Below are 17,681 nucleotides of genomic sequence, written 5' to 3'. Positions count from 1 at the left end.
GATTATATTCCTAAGGGTGGACATATTATTCCTTAAAGGATGTGGTTTGTCACCTGGATATGAAGCTGATCCTTGGAATAAAACTTGAAGACTGACACTTAGTAGGAAGAAGAAAAGAAAAGGTTCTGATGCTGTTTCACCCAAACACACATGTTCTCTGAAGTGTAGACTGTGATTGTTGAGATGTCTAAAATTGGGTGCGCTTCAGTGATGAATCCCACAAAACACCTTAATGGGCCTAGATTTGAAACTAGATGGTGAAGGTATCTGTAAACTCCGAAGACTAGGTCATATCTTAAAGGTATTATTTACTAGCCTCATGTTTATTTTCATTTTGATTTTTCCCCGCTCTGGTTGGTTGTGTGTCCACATTTAGGCTAGAGTATTTTAAAAATACGTCAGTGGACAGTGTGAAAATGGAAGTGATAAATTAACAAGGAGTCTTTACATCTAAATTTATTTACCCTTGTCAAATTTTCTTAACATGGTCTAATATAGTCAATTCCCAAATCTAGTTCCTTTAGAGCAGGGCATCTCAAAGTAGGATCTATGGACCAACCACCCTCTTCAGAATCACCTGGGGTACTTGTTTAAAATACAAACTCCCGGGCCTGTCCTGCTGAATTCACATGTTTGAGAGTAGGGCTCAAGAATCTTTTTTTTTTTTTAAATAATAAACCTAGGCAGTTCCTTTTTTTTTTTTTTTTTTTTTTTGAGATGGAGTCTTGCTCTGTCGCCTGGGCTGGAGTGTAATGGTGCGATCTCAGCTCACTGCAAGCTCCACCTCCCAGGTTCACGCCTTTCTCCTGCCTCAGCCTCCTGAGTAGCTGGGGCTAAGCTGGGACTACAGGCATGCACCACTACACCCGGCTAATTTTTGTATTTTTAGTAGAGTCAGGGTTTCATTTGGCCAGGCTGATCTCGAACTTCTGACTTCAAGTGATCTGCCAGCCTTGGCCTCCCAAAGTGCTGGGATTCCAAGCGTGAGCCACCACGTCCAGTCACCCAGACGGTTATTATACATACCAAATTACTGGTCTAGAGAATTAGCAAGTCAGAAGCCTACTCTTTTGTTTTTGTTTTTGTTTTTGTTTTTTTTTGAGACGGAGTCTCGCTCTGCCGCCCAGGCTGGAGTGCAGTGGCCAGATCTCAGCTCACTGCAAGCTCCGCCTCCCGGGTTCACGCCATTCTCCTGCCTCAGCCTCCCGAGTAGCTGGGACTACAGGCGCCCGCCACCTCGCCCGGCTAGTTTTCTGTATTTTTTAGTAGAGACGGGGTTTCACCGTGTCAGCCAGGATGGTCTCGATCTCCTGACCTCGTGATCCGCCCGTCTCGGCCTCCCAAAGTGCTGGGATTACAGGCTTGAGCCACAGCGCCCGGCCAGAAGGCTACTCTTAACATCTCTAATATTCTCACAGAAGTAAGGACTCTAGAGCGGCTCGCTGAGTTGAATAGCCAATGAGAATGTCTTTCTGGTAGTTGTGACTCTGTTTGCTGATGTTATTTGGAAGATAGCACATCTAATGAATACCTGAAATACATCATTTTAAAATGTTACAGAAACTAGAAGACATTCATTAGAAAGAAACAAAGATTATAACATAAACTTGTTTTTACTTATTTTATATACCCATCCTTGAAGATAAAATAATGTGAAGGACTGAATTTGATTATGTAATTTTTTTAAAGTATATATATTAAATTTTTTAAAATGCTGAAATATAGCTATTTCAACAGGCCAAGATCATTATTTAAAAATCCTTTTTCATTTGCTTACAAATAAATAGTCCGTGGTTGCCAGGGTGAGGATGGAGGGGGGAATGTTAACATGGAAACAAAGTGGCCATATTTTAATGATTGTTAGAACAAGGTGATGACAACATGGGGGTTCACTGAATTATTCACTTTATTTTTTTAAAAAAAATCCAAAATAAAAAGTTAAAGGCCAGGCACCGTGGCTCACACCTATAATTGCAGCACTTTGGGAGGCTGAGGCAGGAGGATTACTTGAGGCCAGGAGTTCAAGACCAGCCTAGGGAACATAGTGAGACCCTGCCTCTACAAAAAAAGTTAGTCACAGTCTAAGTTCAGTGGTTCATGACTGTAATCCCACCACTTTGGAAGGCTGAGGTGAGGGAATTGCTTGAGGCTAGTAGTTAAAGACCAGCCTGGGCAACGGAGTGAAACCTCATCTCTACAGAAATAAAATATATACTAGTTGGTGTGGTGGAGTGTTCCTGTAGTCCTAGCTACTCAGGAGGCTGAGGTGGGAGAATTGCTAGAGCCCAGAGTTTTGAGGCTGCAGTGAGCCATGATCTTGTCACTTTATTCCAGCCAAGACAACACAGCGACACTCTGTCTCAAAAAAAAAAAAAAAGCCATGCATGGTGACATGCACCTGTTAAGTCCTAGCTACTCAAGAGTCTGAGACAGGAGGATCACTTGAGCCCAGGAGTTCAAGGATGCAGTGAGCTATGATTGTGTCCTTGCACTCTAGCCTGGGTGACAGAGGGAGACCCTGTCTCATGAATGAATGTTTTAAACTTTTTACTTATCTAACTGACAAAAATGAAAAAGCAAAAAAGGATGCAAAGTTGTAGGGAAACCAGAACTTTTCAGTGTTGTTGAGGGTGTAAATTCTTTTTTTTGGAGACAGAGTCTTGCTCTGTCACCCAGGCTGGAGTGCAGTGGCGTGATCTCAGCTAGTGAACCCCCACCTCCCGGATTCAAGCAATTCTCCTGCCTCAGCCTTCCGAGTAGCTGGGATTACAGGTGCCTGCCACCACACCCCGCTAATTTTTGTATTTTTAGTAGAGACGGGGTTTCACCATGTTGGCCAGGCTGGTCTCAAGCTCCTGACCTTGTGATCCGCCTGCCTCAGCCTCCCAAAATACTGAGATTACAGGCATGAGCCACCATGCCCAGCAAGGGTGTAAATTCTTAACCACCTTTCTGGAGGACAGTTTAAACATAGAAATCAAAGTTCTGTGTTCAAAGTTCAGTGTTAAAACTCGTGCTGTATTTCATAGTTTTGGCCATATATCTTAACGAAAGAATAAGACAGCTCTGAAGAACTGTGAGTTCAGAAACTGAGTTTATGGCAGTGCTATTGTGAGGAGATGGAAAACTAAATTTTCAAACAAAATCGGTTAAGCAGATGATGGCACATTGCTAAATGAGATACCATGCAGCCGGTTAAAGATTATGACAGCAAGAAATGTTTGATATGTTATTAAGTAAAAAGGCAGGTTATTAAACAACATGCGTAATGACCAATCCATTTTTGAAAAGTAAGTAAGGTTAGAGAAATTATCTTGAAAGCTATATTAAAATGTTAATGGATTATCTCTGGATTGTGGACTATAGAATTGCTTTATTTTCTAAGGTGCCTTTAGTTGAGGTATAGTTTATGTAGTAAATAATAAAACTAAAATATGGAAGACCATTTTTTGACAATTTCCAGTAGTTTCTTATGCTGTTAAGCTTTTAAAATGCCTGCAAAAAAAAAAGAAGTCCACGAAATCATTGATAATTTTTTGACACTATTTGATTATGATTTAATGTCAGTCTTTGAATTGTTTTGGTTTTGTTTTTTTGTTTTTTTGTGTTTTTTTTGAGATGGAGTCTCACTTTGTGGCCCAGGCTTCAGTGAGGTGGCACAATCTCAGCTCACTGCAACCTCCGCCTTCTGGGTTCAAGCGATTCATCTGCCTCAGCCTACCAAGTAGCTGGGATTATAGGCATGCACCACCACACCCAGCTAATTTTTTTTGTATTTTTAGTAGAGACAGGGTTTCATATGTTGGCCAGGCTGGTCTTGAACTCCTGACCTCAAGTGATCCACCTGCCTCGGCCTCCCAAAGTGCTGGGATTACAGGCATGAGCCACCACACCCAGCTAATTTTTGTATTTTTAGTAGAGACAGGGTTTCATATGTTGGCCAGGCTGGTCTTGAACTCCTGACCTCAAGTGATCCACCTGCCTCGGCCTCCCAAAGTGCTGGGATTATAGGCATGAGCCACCACACCCAGCTGTCAGTCTTTGAATTTTGGATAAAGCATATATTTTATTTCTTCTTTTGAAGTGGAGGTTTTAATTTTTTAATGTTTATATTTGTCATACACATAATTTAAAGAGCCAAAGAATAATTAAAAGACTTTTACAAAAAGAAGCAGTCTTGGCTGGACAGGGTGGCTTAACGCCTGTAATCTCAGCACTTTGGGAGGCCAAGGTGGGTGGATTGCACGAGCCCAAGAGTTTGAGACCAGCCTGGGCAACATAGCAAAACTCTGTCTGTAAAGAAAATACACAAATTAGCCAAGTGTAGTGTCCCATGCCTGTACCTACTCGGAAGACTGGGGTGGGAGTGAGCCTGGGAGCTAGAGGCTGCAGTGAGCTGAGATCGTGCCACTGCACTCCAGCCTGGGTGACAGAGTGATACCCTGTCTCAAAAAAAAAAAAAGAAGCAATCTCATACTTGCTTTCTGCAGGCCACTATTTTCAAACTAATTCCTTTTTTGTTTTTTTGGGTTTTTTTAGACAGGGTCACACTTAATCACCCAGGCTAGAATGCAGTGGTGGTGGCATCATAGCTCACTGCAGCCTTGACCTCCTGCGCTCAAGCAATCCTCCCACCTCAGCTTCCTGAGTAGTTGGGACTACAGGTACACGCCACCACGCCCAGCTAATTTTTGTGTTTTTTGTAGAGACAGGGTCTCACATTGTTGCCCAGGCTGGTCTCATATTCCTAGGCTCAAGCGATTCACCCGCCTTAGCCTCCCAAAGTGCTGGGATTACAGATGTAAGCCACCGTGCCTGGCCTCTAATTCTTGAGTGTTCAGTTTTGGCATCTTTACATAGCGAAGGATTTATCTCTTTTTCATCCTCCTCACCCCCCACCATGAACCCACAAACTTTTTATCCCTCCATTCTACTAATGTAGTGATTTTTGTTAGATTAGTTTACAGGATGTACATCATTAGTTTACATTTACATCATTAGAATTATATAAATGTCACTCACAACAGAACAGCAAGCACGTAAGCACTTAAGTATGCCTCTTCTCAGGCCTTTCTTCTGGAGTGGAAACTGAAGACAGGGCCTGGGAAGTTTTATTTTTCACATGTTTCCAAGATGTTGTTATCAGGGGAGTTGGAAAATGATGTTCTTGTTTTTCTGGCTCTACTTTAAAAAAAAAAAGCTTTATTAAGATATAACTTACATATCATAAAATTCTATTTTAAGTATAAAATTCAATGGGTTTTGCATATTTGTGTGGTTTTGCAACTATATGCACAACTTTAGAATACTTCTATCACCCCAAAAGAAACTGCATGCCTATTTGCAATCACCCCCTTTCTTCTTCTCTCTCCTCCAGTTCTAGGCAGCCACTCATCTACTTTCTGTCTCTATTAAGATTTGCCTATTCTGGACATTTCATATAAATGGAATCATATATGGTCCCCTGTGTCTTTCACTTAACTTTCATATACATATTTTTATATACATATATACACACACACACACACACACATATATATATATATATATATATTTTTTTTTTTTTTTTTTTTTTTAAGGCAGAGTCTTACTCTGTTTCCCAGGCTGGAGTGCAGTGGCATGATCTCGGCTCACTGAAACCTCTGCCTCTGGGGTTCAAGCAATTCTGATACCTCAGCCTCCTGAGTAGCTGGGATTACAGGCGTGCGCCACCACACCCAACTAATTTTTGTATTTTTAGTAGAGACGAAGTTTCCCCATGTTGGCCAGGCTGGTCTCGAAGTACCGAATTCAACTGATCCACCCACCTCAGCCTCCCAAAATACCGGGATTACAGGCATGAGCCACTGCACCCAGCCTGCTTAATATTTTTGAAGTTCATCCATATATCGGTACTTCATTCCTTTTTATTGCCAAATAGCATCAGTTGTATGGAAATAGTGTCTTAATGTGACTGTTTTGCCAGTATACATGGGCCCAAATGATTGCCTTGGTTTTTTCATTTGCTTGGTGTGTTCTCTTATGTGTAATTGTCCTCTAGTGTCATGAAATCTCCTTTTATGTGTTAATCTCCTCTATCCCAACAATTTAGGTGTTCTATGAATTTCATCTTCTTGAAGAAATCTTTCTTCTGACCGCTGCAGTCTCTAGTCTGGGCTGGATGCCTGTAGGTCTCTTGCACAGCTGTCATGTTGGGGACATTTTTCATTACCCTAGGTATTCCTTTTGCCATACTTTAGTACTGGACTTCCTCTTTCTTCCATCAAGGACAAAAGATGCCTTTTTTCCTTGAGGTACTTTATTTTGGTGGAGCATATCATCTACTTTCCTGAAAAAATGGTTTATGGGAGATAAACCATAAAAAGGTTTTATTAGATTCTACATCTCATGATTGACCCAAAAGAAGTTTAAAATACAAAACAAAAAAAGGCCTTGTTGCTCTTAACTCTTACTTAGCCTCACATTTATTTGGTAGTTTGGGTATTTTTTAAATTGAAGATAAATGTAAAAATTTTAATGTAGACATTATTTTTTCTCAGACTTTTGAAGGCACTGCTTTGTCTTTTGCAGTTGGAGAGTCTGATGCCATTCTGATTCTTAAATCTTTTATATAAACCATGTTTTTGTTTTTGGCGGGAAGCTTTACCTTTTCTTTCTTTCAAGTGTCCTGAAATTTCACTGTGATGTATCATGGTATAGGTCTATTTTTATCCACTGTCCTGGACACTTGATAGGCCTTTTCAGTCTCGAAGCTCATTACTTTCAGGTCAGAGAAATTTATGTCTAAGACCTCTTTTTTTTTTTTTTTTTTTTTAAAGCATCCTGTTATTTTTTACATAGATGCAGTGTCTGCAGAGGCAATAAATGATTTTTACAAGTTTTCTTCTTCCCAGATAGTCTCTTCTCCCCTAATTGCCTTTTTTTTCTGGCTTCTCGTAGATACTATCCTCAAATCTCTGGTAATTAAGACTAGGGAACTAAAGACCAGTAGGTGTTCTGAATTCCTGGGTAGGACTTGTTGACCTTCATTGTAGGTTGATCAAACTGAGGTCCTTTTTTGGGGAATCCCAAGATTCCCTCAGATAGGAGTCTTTTACTAAAAATTACAGAGAGTGCTGGTGCCTCTATTTCCTTAGCGAGTCTCAAAAATACTTCCACGCACGTTCAGTGACTTTAAAAAACCCATGTCTCATTTTACCTGGAAATATAATACCTTTTTTTTTTTACTGGCATTTCACAGAGAATTTTTGTTGTTGCTCAATGTTTGAAGATACTCATGTAGTATGTATTCAAAAATTAGGAAAGACAATGGGCCTCAAAAACATACACTTGGCCAGGCATGGTGGTTCACACCTGTAATCCCAGCACTTTGGGAGGCCAAGGGAGGCAGATGGCTTGAGCTCAGGAGTTCAAGACCAGCTGGGCAACAATGGCGAAACCCCATCTCTACAAAAAATACAAAAGTTTGCCAGGTGTGGTGGCAGGCACCTGTAGTCCCAGCTACTTGGGAAGCTAAAGCAGGAGGATGGCTCAAGCCCAGGAAACAGAGGTTGCAGTGAACTGAGTTTGCATCACTGCACTGCAGCCTGGGCAACAGTGCCAGACCCTGTCTCCCGCCTACCAAAAAAAAAAAAAAGCATATGATAAATTATGTATGTGTAATTTTCAAATGGGTAGTTTTTATCAGATTCCTGATTCCCTGATGAGCCCAAAGAGATTTCAGACAAAACCAAAATACAAACAAAAGCCATTGCCTAGAGTAGTGGTCCCTATTCTGAGATGTGCATCAGAGTTATTCAGGCGTTTTAATTATATAGGTCTTTAGACCCTACCTCTATACCACAAGAAGAAAGTTGCAGAAAAAGTTCGTTTAAACAGTTTTCCTTGTGTCAACCACCAGGTGGTAGAATTGGCCCAGAACAGCTTGGTTGTACTACTGGAAAGATCACGTACATTTCTATATACCAGACACTAGTCGGATGTTCATAGTTCAGAAGCACTTTTGTCCTAAATAATCAATAGTTCCATTTCAGCTAAATCGACTTATTTCTGTCTCAGCCCCATTTTATTTGCACCAGAGGGTCTACCACAGTGATTCTGAGAGTTTAGAGCACCATCATCCCTTGGTATCTATGGGGGATTGGTTTCAGGATCCCTATGGATACCAAAAATCCATGGATGCTCAAGTTCCTTATATAAAATGATGTGGTGTTTGCATATAACCTACAGACATCCACCCATATACTTTGAGTCATCTCTAGATTACTTGTAGCACCTAATCCAATGTAAATGCTATGTAAATAGTTGTTATACTATATCATTTAGGGGATGATGACGAGAAAAGAGTCTGTACATGTTCAGTACAGAGGAAACCATCCTTTTTTTTCTCCTAATTATTTTGGACCCACAGTTGTTTGAATCCATGAATGTGGGTCCCACTGATAATAGAGGTCTGACCGTATTTCAAAATTTCCTGAGATGCATGTAAAAAATGTATGTTCTGGGATTTCGCTTTCAGAATTTTGAATCCTTAGATCTCAAGAGGGATTCTACATTTTTGACAGAGATCCTCAGTTCTTATGCAGATGACTAGTGGATTACATTTTGAAATATGCTAATCTCAGTTTGCTACTGATAATACCCATGAAGGATTTTTGTTTGTTTGTTTGGAGGAAAGGGGGGGTTGGGAAGGTTGATTGTCTGCCTGCTTTTTGTTGTTGCCTAAATATAGTTTGCCCCTGACAGTCTGGTAATAAGGATAAGCAGTATACCATTTAGATCAGATAGCCAGGACTACACTTTAGAGGGCCCAGCTGTGGCTTTCTTCTAGCCAAACCCGTTTCCACAGGATGAGGACTCCCAGAAGACCCTGAAGTTCATGCAACCCCTTCTAGAACATATTCTGGGTACTCAGTACCCTGGAATTCCTTCCCCAAATGCCCACTTCCAGGCCTAGTACAGGACTCCTCCCTCATCAGATCCAGTGTGCACACACCTAAGTCTAAGGGACAGATAACCAAGGGATAGCTTCAGTTTTACCAGATAGTCGCTTACCTTCACCATTTTTTCTCTCCACCAATAAATTCCTTTACCTTTGCTATTCCATATTAACAGCTGTTAGTGAGATTCCTTTGATGTTGAGGAAATGACCCTTCAACCTATAGTTAATTTTCTATAATTACATCTGATGATGAGGCTACATGTTTTAATTGCAGTAAATTTTGTTAGAGCAAAGGAAAGCTTCAGCTTTCCAAACAGTTGGGAAGTTGTGGTTCTTCTGCCATACTCCTCCTTTATAACAGCCAGGAAGAAGGAAGACACGTGTTCCATATGATTTCTTCAAAAAGGTCTGGGGGAAAAAGAGAAAGGAAGAGATTAACTGACTTAATTTAACACTTGGAGCTATAAATCGTGTGTTGCAATATGGCGATAGGATGTTGCATCAGAACGTGGCAGTTGTAACAATGCAGTGGGTATCGCAAACTTGAGGAGGCCTTTGTGGTGCTCTATGCCCTTTTCCTAAAGATTCAACTCCAAGTATAGATCCCTCTGTTCTGCCAAGGAGAATGGTATTATTTAAATTACATTGTACCTCACTATAAAGTTGTCCACTTGGTCTAGGGCACAGGAATTTTATAGTTGAAGGTCTGTTTGGGCCAGACATCAGTGTTCTGAGTCCCAGCATCCCTGTTGATTCTTGTTGTCATGTATAAGCAGGGAAGTGCTGAGGTTTCTTCACTTCTTCCTGGAAGTCTTTCTGGAAAGCTGGGAGGTATTATGGCGAGGCTGTAGTGTCTTTATTCTTAGAACCATTAGTTTTGAAAGTGTATGTAATATTTCCTGAATATTTCACATTGCCTTTATCTAAAGAATTGAAAGGTTGTGACTAGGACTTTGTCCCTTAGAACCAAGGATGAGGGTAGGAGACGTGGAGCATATTTTAGCAAGATTCTTTTTTTTTTTTGAGACGGAGTCTCGCTCTGTCGCCCGGGCTGGAGTACAGTGGCCGGATCTCAGCTCACTGCAAGCTCCGCCTCCCGGGTTCCCGCCATTCTCCTGCCTCAGCCTCCCAAGTAGCTGGGACTACAGGCGCCCGCCACCTCGCCCGGCTAATTTTTTGTATTTTTTAGTAGAGACGGGGTTTCACTGTGCTAGCCAGGATGGTCTCGATATCCTGACCTCGTGATCCGCCCGTCTCGGCCTCCCAAAGTTTAGCAAGATTCTTAATAGTCAGAGTAGATATTTGGTAGCTAATTCTTGTTTTTGGTTTTGGTTTTTTACTCTTCACTTTATTGTAGGAGAAAATTCATGGTGCGTGAAAGAAATGAAATAAGTGACAGAATGTCAAAATCAAGCTTTATATTTAAAACATAAACTCTTGAGGGCAGAGCTGATGACTTAATTGTATGTGAGTAGAACTGGTACTATCATGGTTGTGGGTTTGGCAGTTTGAGGAAACTTGAGCAAAGAAGTGGCAGATGATGAAAATAAATCAGTTTTAATTATGATAAAACTGGTTTTGGAAAATGTGGTTTAGATTTAAATGTGGCACAGTTTTTTCAATACTAAACTCTAGAATTAGTCAGACTTCCCCACCCAGTAACAGGTAGCTTTTGACCTCCTTAAGCCTTCTCATGTGAGGGTCTTATACTACAAAACTCCACCGATTGAGTACTTGAGCCTCGTTCTAAAAGATGGGAAGAAAGGGAAAAGAGATGAGCGAGGCATACCATTCCTCTCTCCTCCTCCCCACTAAGAGAAGCCCCACCTTCTCCCCAGGGGCAGTTGGGGAGAGAAGGCAGAAATACTATACTGGACTGGCACTCCCCCCATGCAGAAGGAAACCTCATGAGTGGGAAGCAGCAGTCCTCCCCCACTGTGAGTGACAGTGATATGCTAGCCTTTGGGCTATTATAACAGGATAGAGACTCTTAGCAAAGTTTTAATTATAAATCATTCTCATCATTTACAGAACTATGGAGACATTCTCTCAAGATAGTGTGTGTGATAGTATGGTTTTTAAGTTCATACCTTCTAGAAATACCAGCAAAATATTTACAGATAAACTGATAGGATGTCTGGAGTTTATCTCAAAATTATCCAGGAGCAAGAGGGGTGTAATGTAAAAAGATTGTCTGTGATGGGTGTTACTTGTTGAAATTAGGTGATAGGTACATGGAGTCCATTATATTATCTCTAATATATTGAAGATTTAATTTGACTGTAAACTCTGCTACTAGCTACATATGTCCTTAGTAAGTTACTCTTCCTGAGTCTCCATTTCCTGATCTGTAGAATGAGAAAAGTAAATACTAAAATCTACCACATAGCTCTGTTGTTATGATTCAATTAAAATAAGTTACAGGCCGGGTGTGGTGGCTTACACCTATAATCCCAACACTTTGGGAGACTGAGGCAGGCAGATTGCTTGAGCCCAGGAGTTTGAGACCAGCCTGGGCAACATGGTGAAACCCCATGTCTACAAAAAATACAAAAAACTTAGGCATGGTGGCACACGCCTGTAGTCCCAGCTACTCAGGAGGCTGAGGTGGAAGAATCGCTTGAGCCTGGAAGGTGGAGGTTGCAGTGAGCTGAGATCACACCACTGCACTCCAGCCTGGGTGACAAAGTGAGACTGAGACCTGTCTCAAAAAAAATAAAATAAAAATAAGTTATAAGCCCATTATATAACACATAGAAGGCACTCAAAAATTAGTAACTATGATTATACCTGTAAACAGAAAAATAATAAGGCATCTTCTTCCTTAAACTTCCTTCTTCCTTAAAATGTCTCCATAGTTCTGTAAATGATGAAATTGATTTACAAATTATTAAAACATTGCTAAGAGTCTTAAAAATGTTTGCTTTTTGGTGTGTGTGTGTTTCCCCCATTTGACTATATTAACTTGGATTTTGTTTTAACAGCTCAGGTGCCTAAAAGGCCAGAGGGGCTTCTCAGGCCAACCGCCTTTTGATGGAATCCACATTGTCAACCATTTAATAGGAGATGATGAATCATTCCATTCCTCCGATGAAGATTTTATAGATAATTCCTTACAGGAAACTGGTGTTGGTTTTCCTTTGCACGGAAAATCTGGCTCGATGTCTTTGGACCCCGCAGTGGCAGATGGTAGTGAGAGCGAAACAGAAGACAGTGTGCTGGAGACCAGAGAGAGCAATCAAGTGGTTCAAAAGGAGCGGCCCCCGAGAAGAAGAGAGTCGTATTCAACCACTGTCTGACCATCACTGTGACCTAGACTATGGATTTATTTAAGGGATCAGCTATCATATGATTAGGGATTTTTGGAAATAATTTGTTTCATATGTACATATATATATACATATATATATATTTTACAGTCTTATCTGCCTTTTTATCTTTGCCAAATCTTTACCACTGACTTACCATTGCCATAAAGTAGACTGGTATATGGTTAATGTGTAAAACAAGGTTCTAACAGTATTACTGAATATTAATGTTTCTTGTTTAGAAAATGCAACTATATCTATATGGGGGAACCATTTTGAAGTTCAAAACTATGGAAAATTGAGTTTTCTTCAGACAAAACTGCTCTTGTGCAATATTTTATGCTCAGTGAGCAAATTGTATATTTATGTTTATCAATTTGTTCTCAAGGTGGCTGTCTACAGACATTTGACCAAGACATACGTCTGATTTACCTTGTGTTTTGTTTTTATTATTGTTGTTTTTTTTTTTTAAGACAGAGATCCACTCTGTCACCCAGGCTGGAGTGCTGTGGTGTGATCTCAGCTCACTGCAACCTCCGCCTCCCGGGTTCAAGCAATTTTCCTGTCTCAGCCTCCCAAGTACCTGGGACTACAGGTGCGCACCACCACGCCTGGCTAATTTTTTGTATTTTTAGTACAGACTGGATTTCACCATGTTGGGTGGGCTGGTCTCGAACTCCCGACCTCAAGTGATCCACCCGCCTCAGCCTCCCAAAGTGCTGGGATTACAGGTGTGAGCCACTGCACCCAGCCTACCTTGTGTGTTTGTATCTGGGAGGTTTTTTTTTTTTTCCATGAAAATTATTGGTGGGCCACTGAAAGTCCCCACACACAAAGACTTTATATAAACACAAATTCATGCTTATCTGTTTTGAGAGTTTTAAGTTTTGTTTTAATGTTTAACTTTTATGTGCATATGATGCTTCCATGTGTTGGTTACCAGAGTAGTAGGTTAACTACAGACATACTGTTTATTTGTACATATTTATAAATCTGTACCACCTAACATTGAACATCATTTTATATGAAAACATACATGTTGCAAAATGACTGCTTTTGGCATCTAACAGGACTTCTGTAAATAATAGGTTAAATGAAAAGTTAAAAATAAAACACTAATATTTTAAGAGCTTTAGTATTTTGCTTAGCATTCAGCACTAGCAAATTCATAACTGATGCCTGTTCGAAAACACTATTGGTGGAATCTTATTTCATGTGTATGTAACTACTAAATTTTTCATGACTGAAGAGGTTATAGCACATATTAGTTAGTGCTAATATTTTACTGAATATAATTTAAGTAATGGGCTAAGGTCCAAGAAACATAGCAATTATATCTACAAATAATCTATGAACGTGATCTTCAGAATCTCTAGTTTTTGTTCTATAGATAAAGCCATAAGAATCCTTTCCTACCAGTTTTTCCTTTATCATTTAGATATTATTTCCAAGAAAACAGGATGCCTGTCACTGATAAATTAGAGAAAACACCCAAATTATACTTGCACTATGGAAAGATGACATGAATATGTTGACTGGGTACTTTCTACTCTCATTTTAGCCTATGAAAAAAAAAATTTTTTTTTTGTTAACTTATGGAAAAAAGCCTTGGAAGAGAAAAGTAGAATTTAGTATGTATGGAGGCACAGTTTTGCACAGTATGTTGCGTGCAGAGAAAAAAATTATGAAATAGAGTAAAAGAGATAAGTAGTTTTCTGTCAAAACCTAGGACTTAAGCCTTCAGGTACATTTTGAACTAGGCTTTCCAGCAAGGTTTTTATAGGTATTTGCTTGCCTGAGAAATGAAATTGAAAACATACCCCTGTGTCTGTCCTTAACACCAGGCTAAATTCTGGTAGTTAAATAACTTACCTGTGGTTACAAGCTAGTAAGTAACAGAGGCAAGATTTTTTTTAATATGGAGACAGGTGTCTTACTGTGTTGTCCAGGCTGGTCTTGAACTCGTGGCCTCAAACGGTCCTCCTGCCTCAGCCTCCCAAAGTGTGGGGATTACAGGTGCGAGCTACCACACCCAGTGAGAGCCAAGATTTTAACCTAGATCTCCTTAACACCAAAGCTTTTGAAAAGGTTCAGCTGAAGAATTTCTCAATTCCCTATTTTGTTTTGTTTTTTGAGATGAAGTCTCACTCTTGTCACCCAGGCTGGAGTGCAGTGGTGCGATCTTGGCTCACTGCAACCTCCACCTCCAGGGTTCAAGCGATTCTCCTGCCTCAGCTACCAAGTAGCTGCGACTACAGGTGCACGCCACCACGACTGGCTAATTTTTGTATTTTTAGTAGAGATGGGGTTTCACTATGTTGGCCAGGCTGATCTCAAACTCCTGACCTCAGGTGATCCACCCGCTTTGACCTCCCAAAGTGCTGGGATTACTAGGTGTAAGCCACCACACCTGGCAGTTCCCTGCTTTTTTGACAATGTAATTTAAATAAATTTGATTTAAATGTTTCCTGAATATATATGCAGATAGATATATGAGTATCAACACTTACAAGCTCTACACAGTTTGTAAGTGTAGATATTACTTACTCGTAGGATTGTCTTGTGCTTTGGGGATTTTTCGTTCGGAGTTCTATACTATCAGCTCAAAAGGCTATCAATGCCCAAGTGAAGTGAGATGATTCATGGCCACATTATTGCTTTGACCCTCACATCAAGAGATCTGAATGATCTAGACTAGGGGTCAGCAAACTGCAGCCTACAACCTATTCCAGTCAGCTGCCACTTTTTACTTTTTTAAATAGTTGGGGGAAAAGTTCCACAGACTAATATTTTGTGTCACATGAAAATTATATGAAATTCAAATTGCGGTGTCCATACGTAAAGTTTTATTGGGGCACACCCATCCTCACCGTTTTAAATCCATACGTAAAGTTTTATTGGGGCACACCCATCCTCACCCTTTTAAATACTGTGTATGGCTGCTTTGTGCTACAGTAGCAGAGTTGAGTCATTGCGAGGGAGACTATATGGCCCAGGTAGCCTAAAATATTTATCTGATCCTTTACAGAAAAAGTTTGCTAACCCTTGATAACAGATACTCTAAAATGCAGGTTTTTCTTCTTCAGTTTAACTCAGTGGTAGGTCAAATTGTTTGCTTTTGCTATTAAGCTTATGATTTGGAAACGTAAAATTTCATGGTGGATCTTATACTCAGAACTATTCAAAAGGGAAAACATGCCAGCCATTTTATATGATGAAGTCTCTTATTCCATAGAAAATCGTAGAAAGATATCTGTATCTTTCGAGAAGGAGAAAGAAAGGAAAGAATTCCAGAATCCCATCACTGTTCTTTAAAGCATGCATCACAGACCTTTAAGGGTATACTTTATTGAGTAAAGGTTATCATTTGACTTTAAGATAAGAAATTTTCAGAATCATGTTTGAATTCTAAACTTTGATATTCTTAAGTACCATTTCCGATTAGGAATTAGGTGTTAAAAGAATCATGGTAAGGAAACCTTAATTCGTTGAAACTCTTGTAATTTGGACAACAAAAAACTAGAAATAACACTCTTTTCTTTGAAGATCTGATTCAAATACACCTCAGAAGAGTTTAAAATCTTCCAGGCCTTTAGGATGCAATAGGATATCATGCCCTGGTTTGACTCCTTTTCATTCAAATTAATGTAAGTATGTTGTTGAAGACTTTGAAGCATTGAACAATGTTCTCTTGATAAATTTTATTTAATCTCTGACACTTTGTGATATTTAAATGTTGTTAAGTTAAACACTTAGAGTTGAGTAATATTCAGGGGAGAAAAGTGACTGAAATGACTCATAAGAAAGCTTGCTCCCTTGGGATAATTACATTCCTGGTTGTCATTGCCATCCTGGGTTGACAAGCTGCGAGTATAGGATACAAGTGATGTGAATAAAACGGAAATTGCATTGAGTTAATGAAACAGACACTTTTAGATCAAGAAAACACTTCAACAGCCTTTTTAAAAATTGGCACACTCCTGTAGTCCCAGCTATCCAACAGGCTGAGGCAGGAGGATCACTAGAGTACAGGAGTTTGAGGCTGTAGTGTGTAATGATCACACGTGTGAATGAATAACCACTGCACTCCAACCTGGGCAACATGGCAAGACCCTATCTCTTTAAAAAAAAAAAAAAAATTTTTTTCTTCCTGGGAAAAGAAGTCAAAGATGTAACTTTACACAATTTCTACCCCCACCATCTTTTTGTTTGTTTGTTTGTTTGTTTTTTGGCTAGATACTAGGTATTCAGTGTTTGCTAACTGAGATGTCAGGTTTCAACTAATCGGCCAGTTATTTGGGAAGGAGAAAAACTTTTTCTCAGCTCTGAACATGATGCAGCTTGTTAACTCTCCAGATAGTGCCTTTGATTGAAAATAAGGTCTACACCTTTTTAAGTATATTATATCTGACATCATAAGAAATAATTTAGTTCCTTATTCTCATTTATCTTTTATATAATGCACTGTAATATTCAAGTTTAAAGTAAAATAAGTATATGAATTATATTTTGGTAAAACTGTTTCATGACCAGCTTGATTAATGTACATTAACATACCAGACATTGACAGCGAACATTTCATGAAATCAATTATTTACTTATTAAAACAATGAGTTTTAGCTTGAAAGTTATTGCTGCTCTATTATTAACAAAACTAAGTTTTAAAAATTAATTTTAATTGTACTGAAATTCAATTTCTGGTTAAAGATATAGTGGATGCTATTTATGATCCAAGTTTTTACATCACATCCATTGATCCGCCTATCCTTTCTTTTCACTCCAAAGAGGAGATGATAGAATAATACATTCAATATACTACCAAGAAGCAAAGTTATAATGTGTTTCATTTTACTGTTGGAATTTTTTATTGTAACATTGTATAATAACCTGAAATGTTTACTTGTGCCTTTGCTTTAAACAATTAAAGTTTTCCATTTTATAAGAATTTCTGTTGCCTTCAGCTTTTCAACTTTAAAAGAGGAGGGGCATCAAAACACTGTTAACAAATGGGTGGGGCACAGTGGCTCACATCTGTAATTCCAGTACTTTCAGAGGCCGAGGTGGGCAGATCACTTGAGCTCAGAAGTTCAAGAACAGCCTGGCCAACATGGTGAAACCCCGTCTCCACTAAAAATACAAAAATTAGCCAGGTGTGGTGGCGCATGCCTGTAGTCACAGCTGCTCAGGAGGCTGAGGCAGGAAAATCACTTGAACCTGGGAGGTGGAGGTTGCAGTGAGCTGTGATCACACTACTGCACTCCAGCCTGAGCAAAAGAGCAAGACTCCATCTCAAAAAAAAAAAAAAAAAAAAAAAAAAAAAAAAAAAAAAAAAAAGTTGGCCTGATGCAAAATGTTCATTAGCGAGGTTTGTGCTCTGAAGGTACAGGGACTACATCCATCTGGTCCACCCATATATTTTTAGTTCTAAACAG

General features: G+C 39.5%; 1 protein-coding gene across 2 annotated transcripts in view; it reads left to right on the top strand.

Annotated features, from left to right (window-relative positions):
• EVI5 (ecotropic viral integration site 5) overlaps positions 1–17,194 on the top strand; it is a 279,600-nt gene extending 262,406 nt beyond the window's left edge. For both annotated transcript variants that reach the window (XM_025357086.1, XM_025357079.1), the window contains one exon: positions 11,926–17,194. In XM_025357086.1, coding sequence (XP_025212871.1) covers positions 11,926–12,240 — 315 coding nt within the window. In that variant the 3' untranslated portion in view covers positions 12,241–17,194. The remainder of the gene's footprint in view (positions 1–11,925) is intronic.
• The last annotated feature ends 487 nt before the right edge of the window (positions 17,195–17,681 follow it).

Source organism: Theropithecus gelada, chromosome 1 (assembly GCF_003255815.1).
Source record: "Theropithecus gelada isolate Dixy chromosome 1, Tgel_1.0, whole genome shotgun sequence".
NCBI lineage: Eukaryota > Metazoa > Chordata > Mammalia > Primates > Cercopithecidae > Theropithecus > Theropithecus gelada.
The sequence above is the reverse complement of the archived record's forward strand: the minus strand, read 5'-3'. Positions and strand labels throughout refer to the sequence as shown.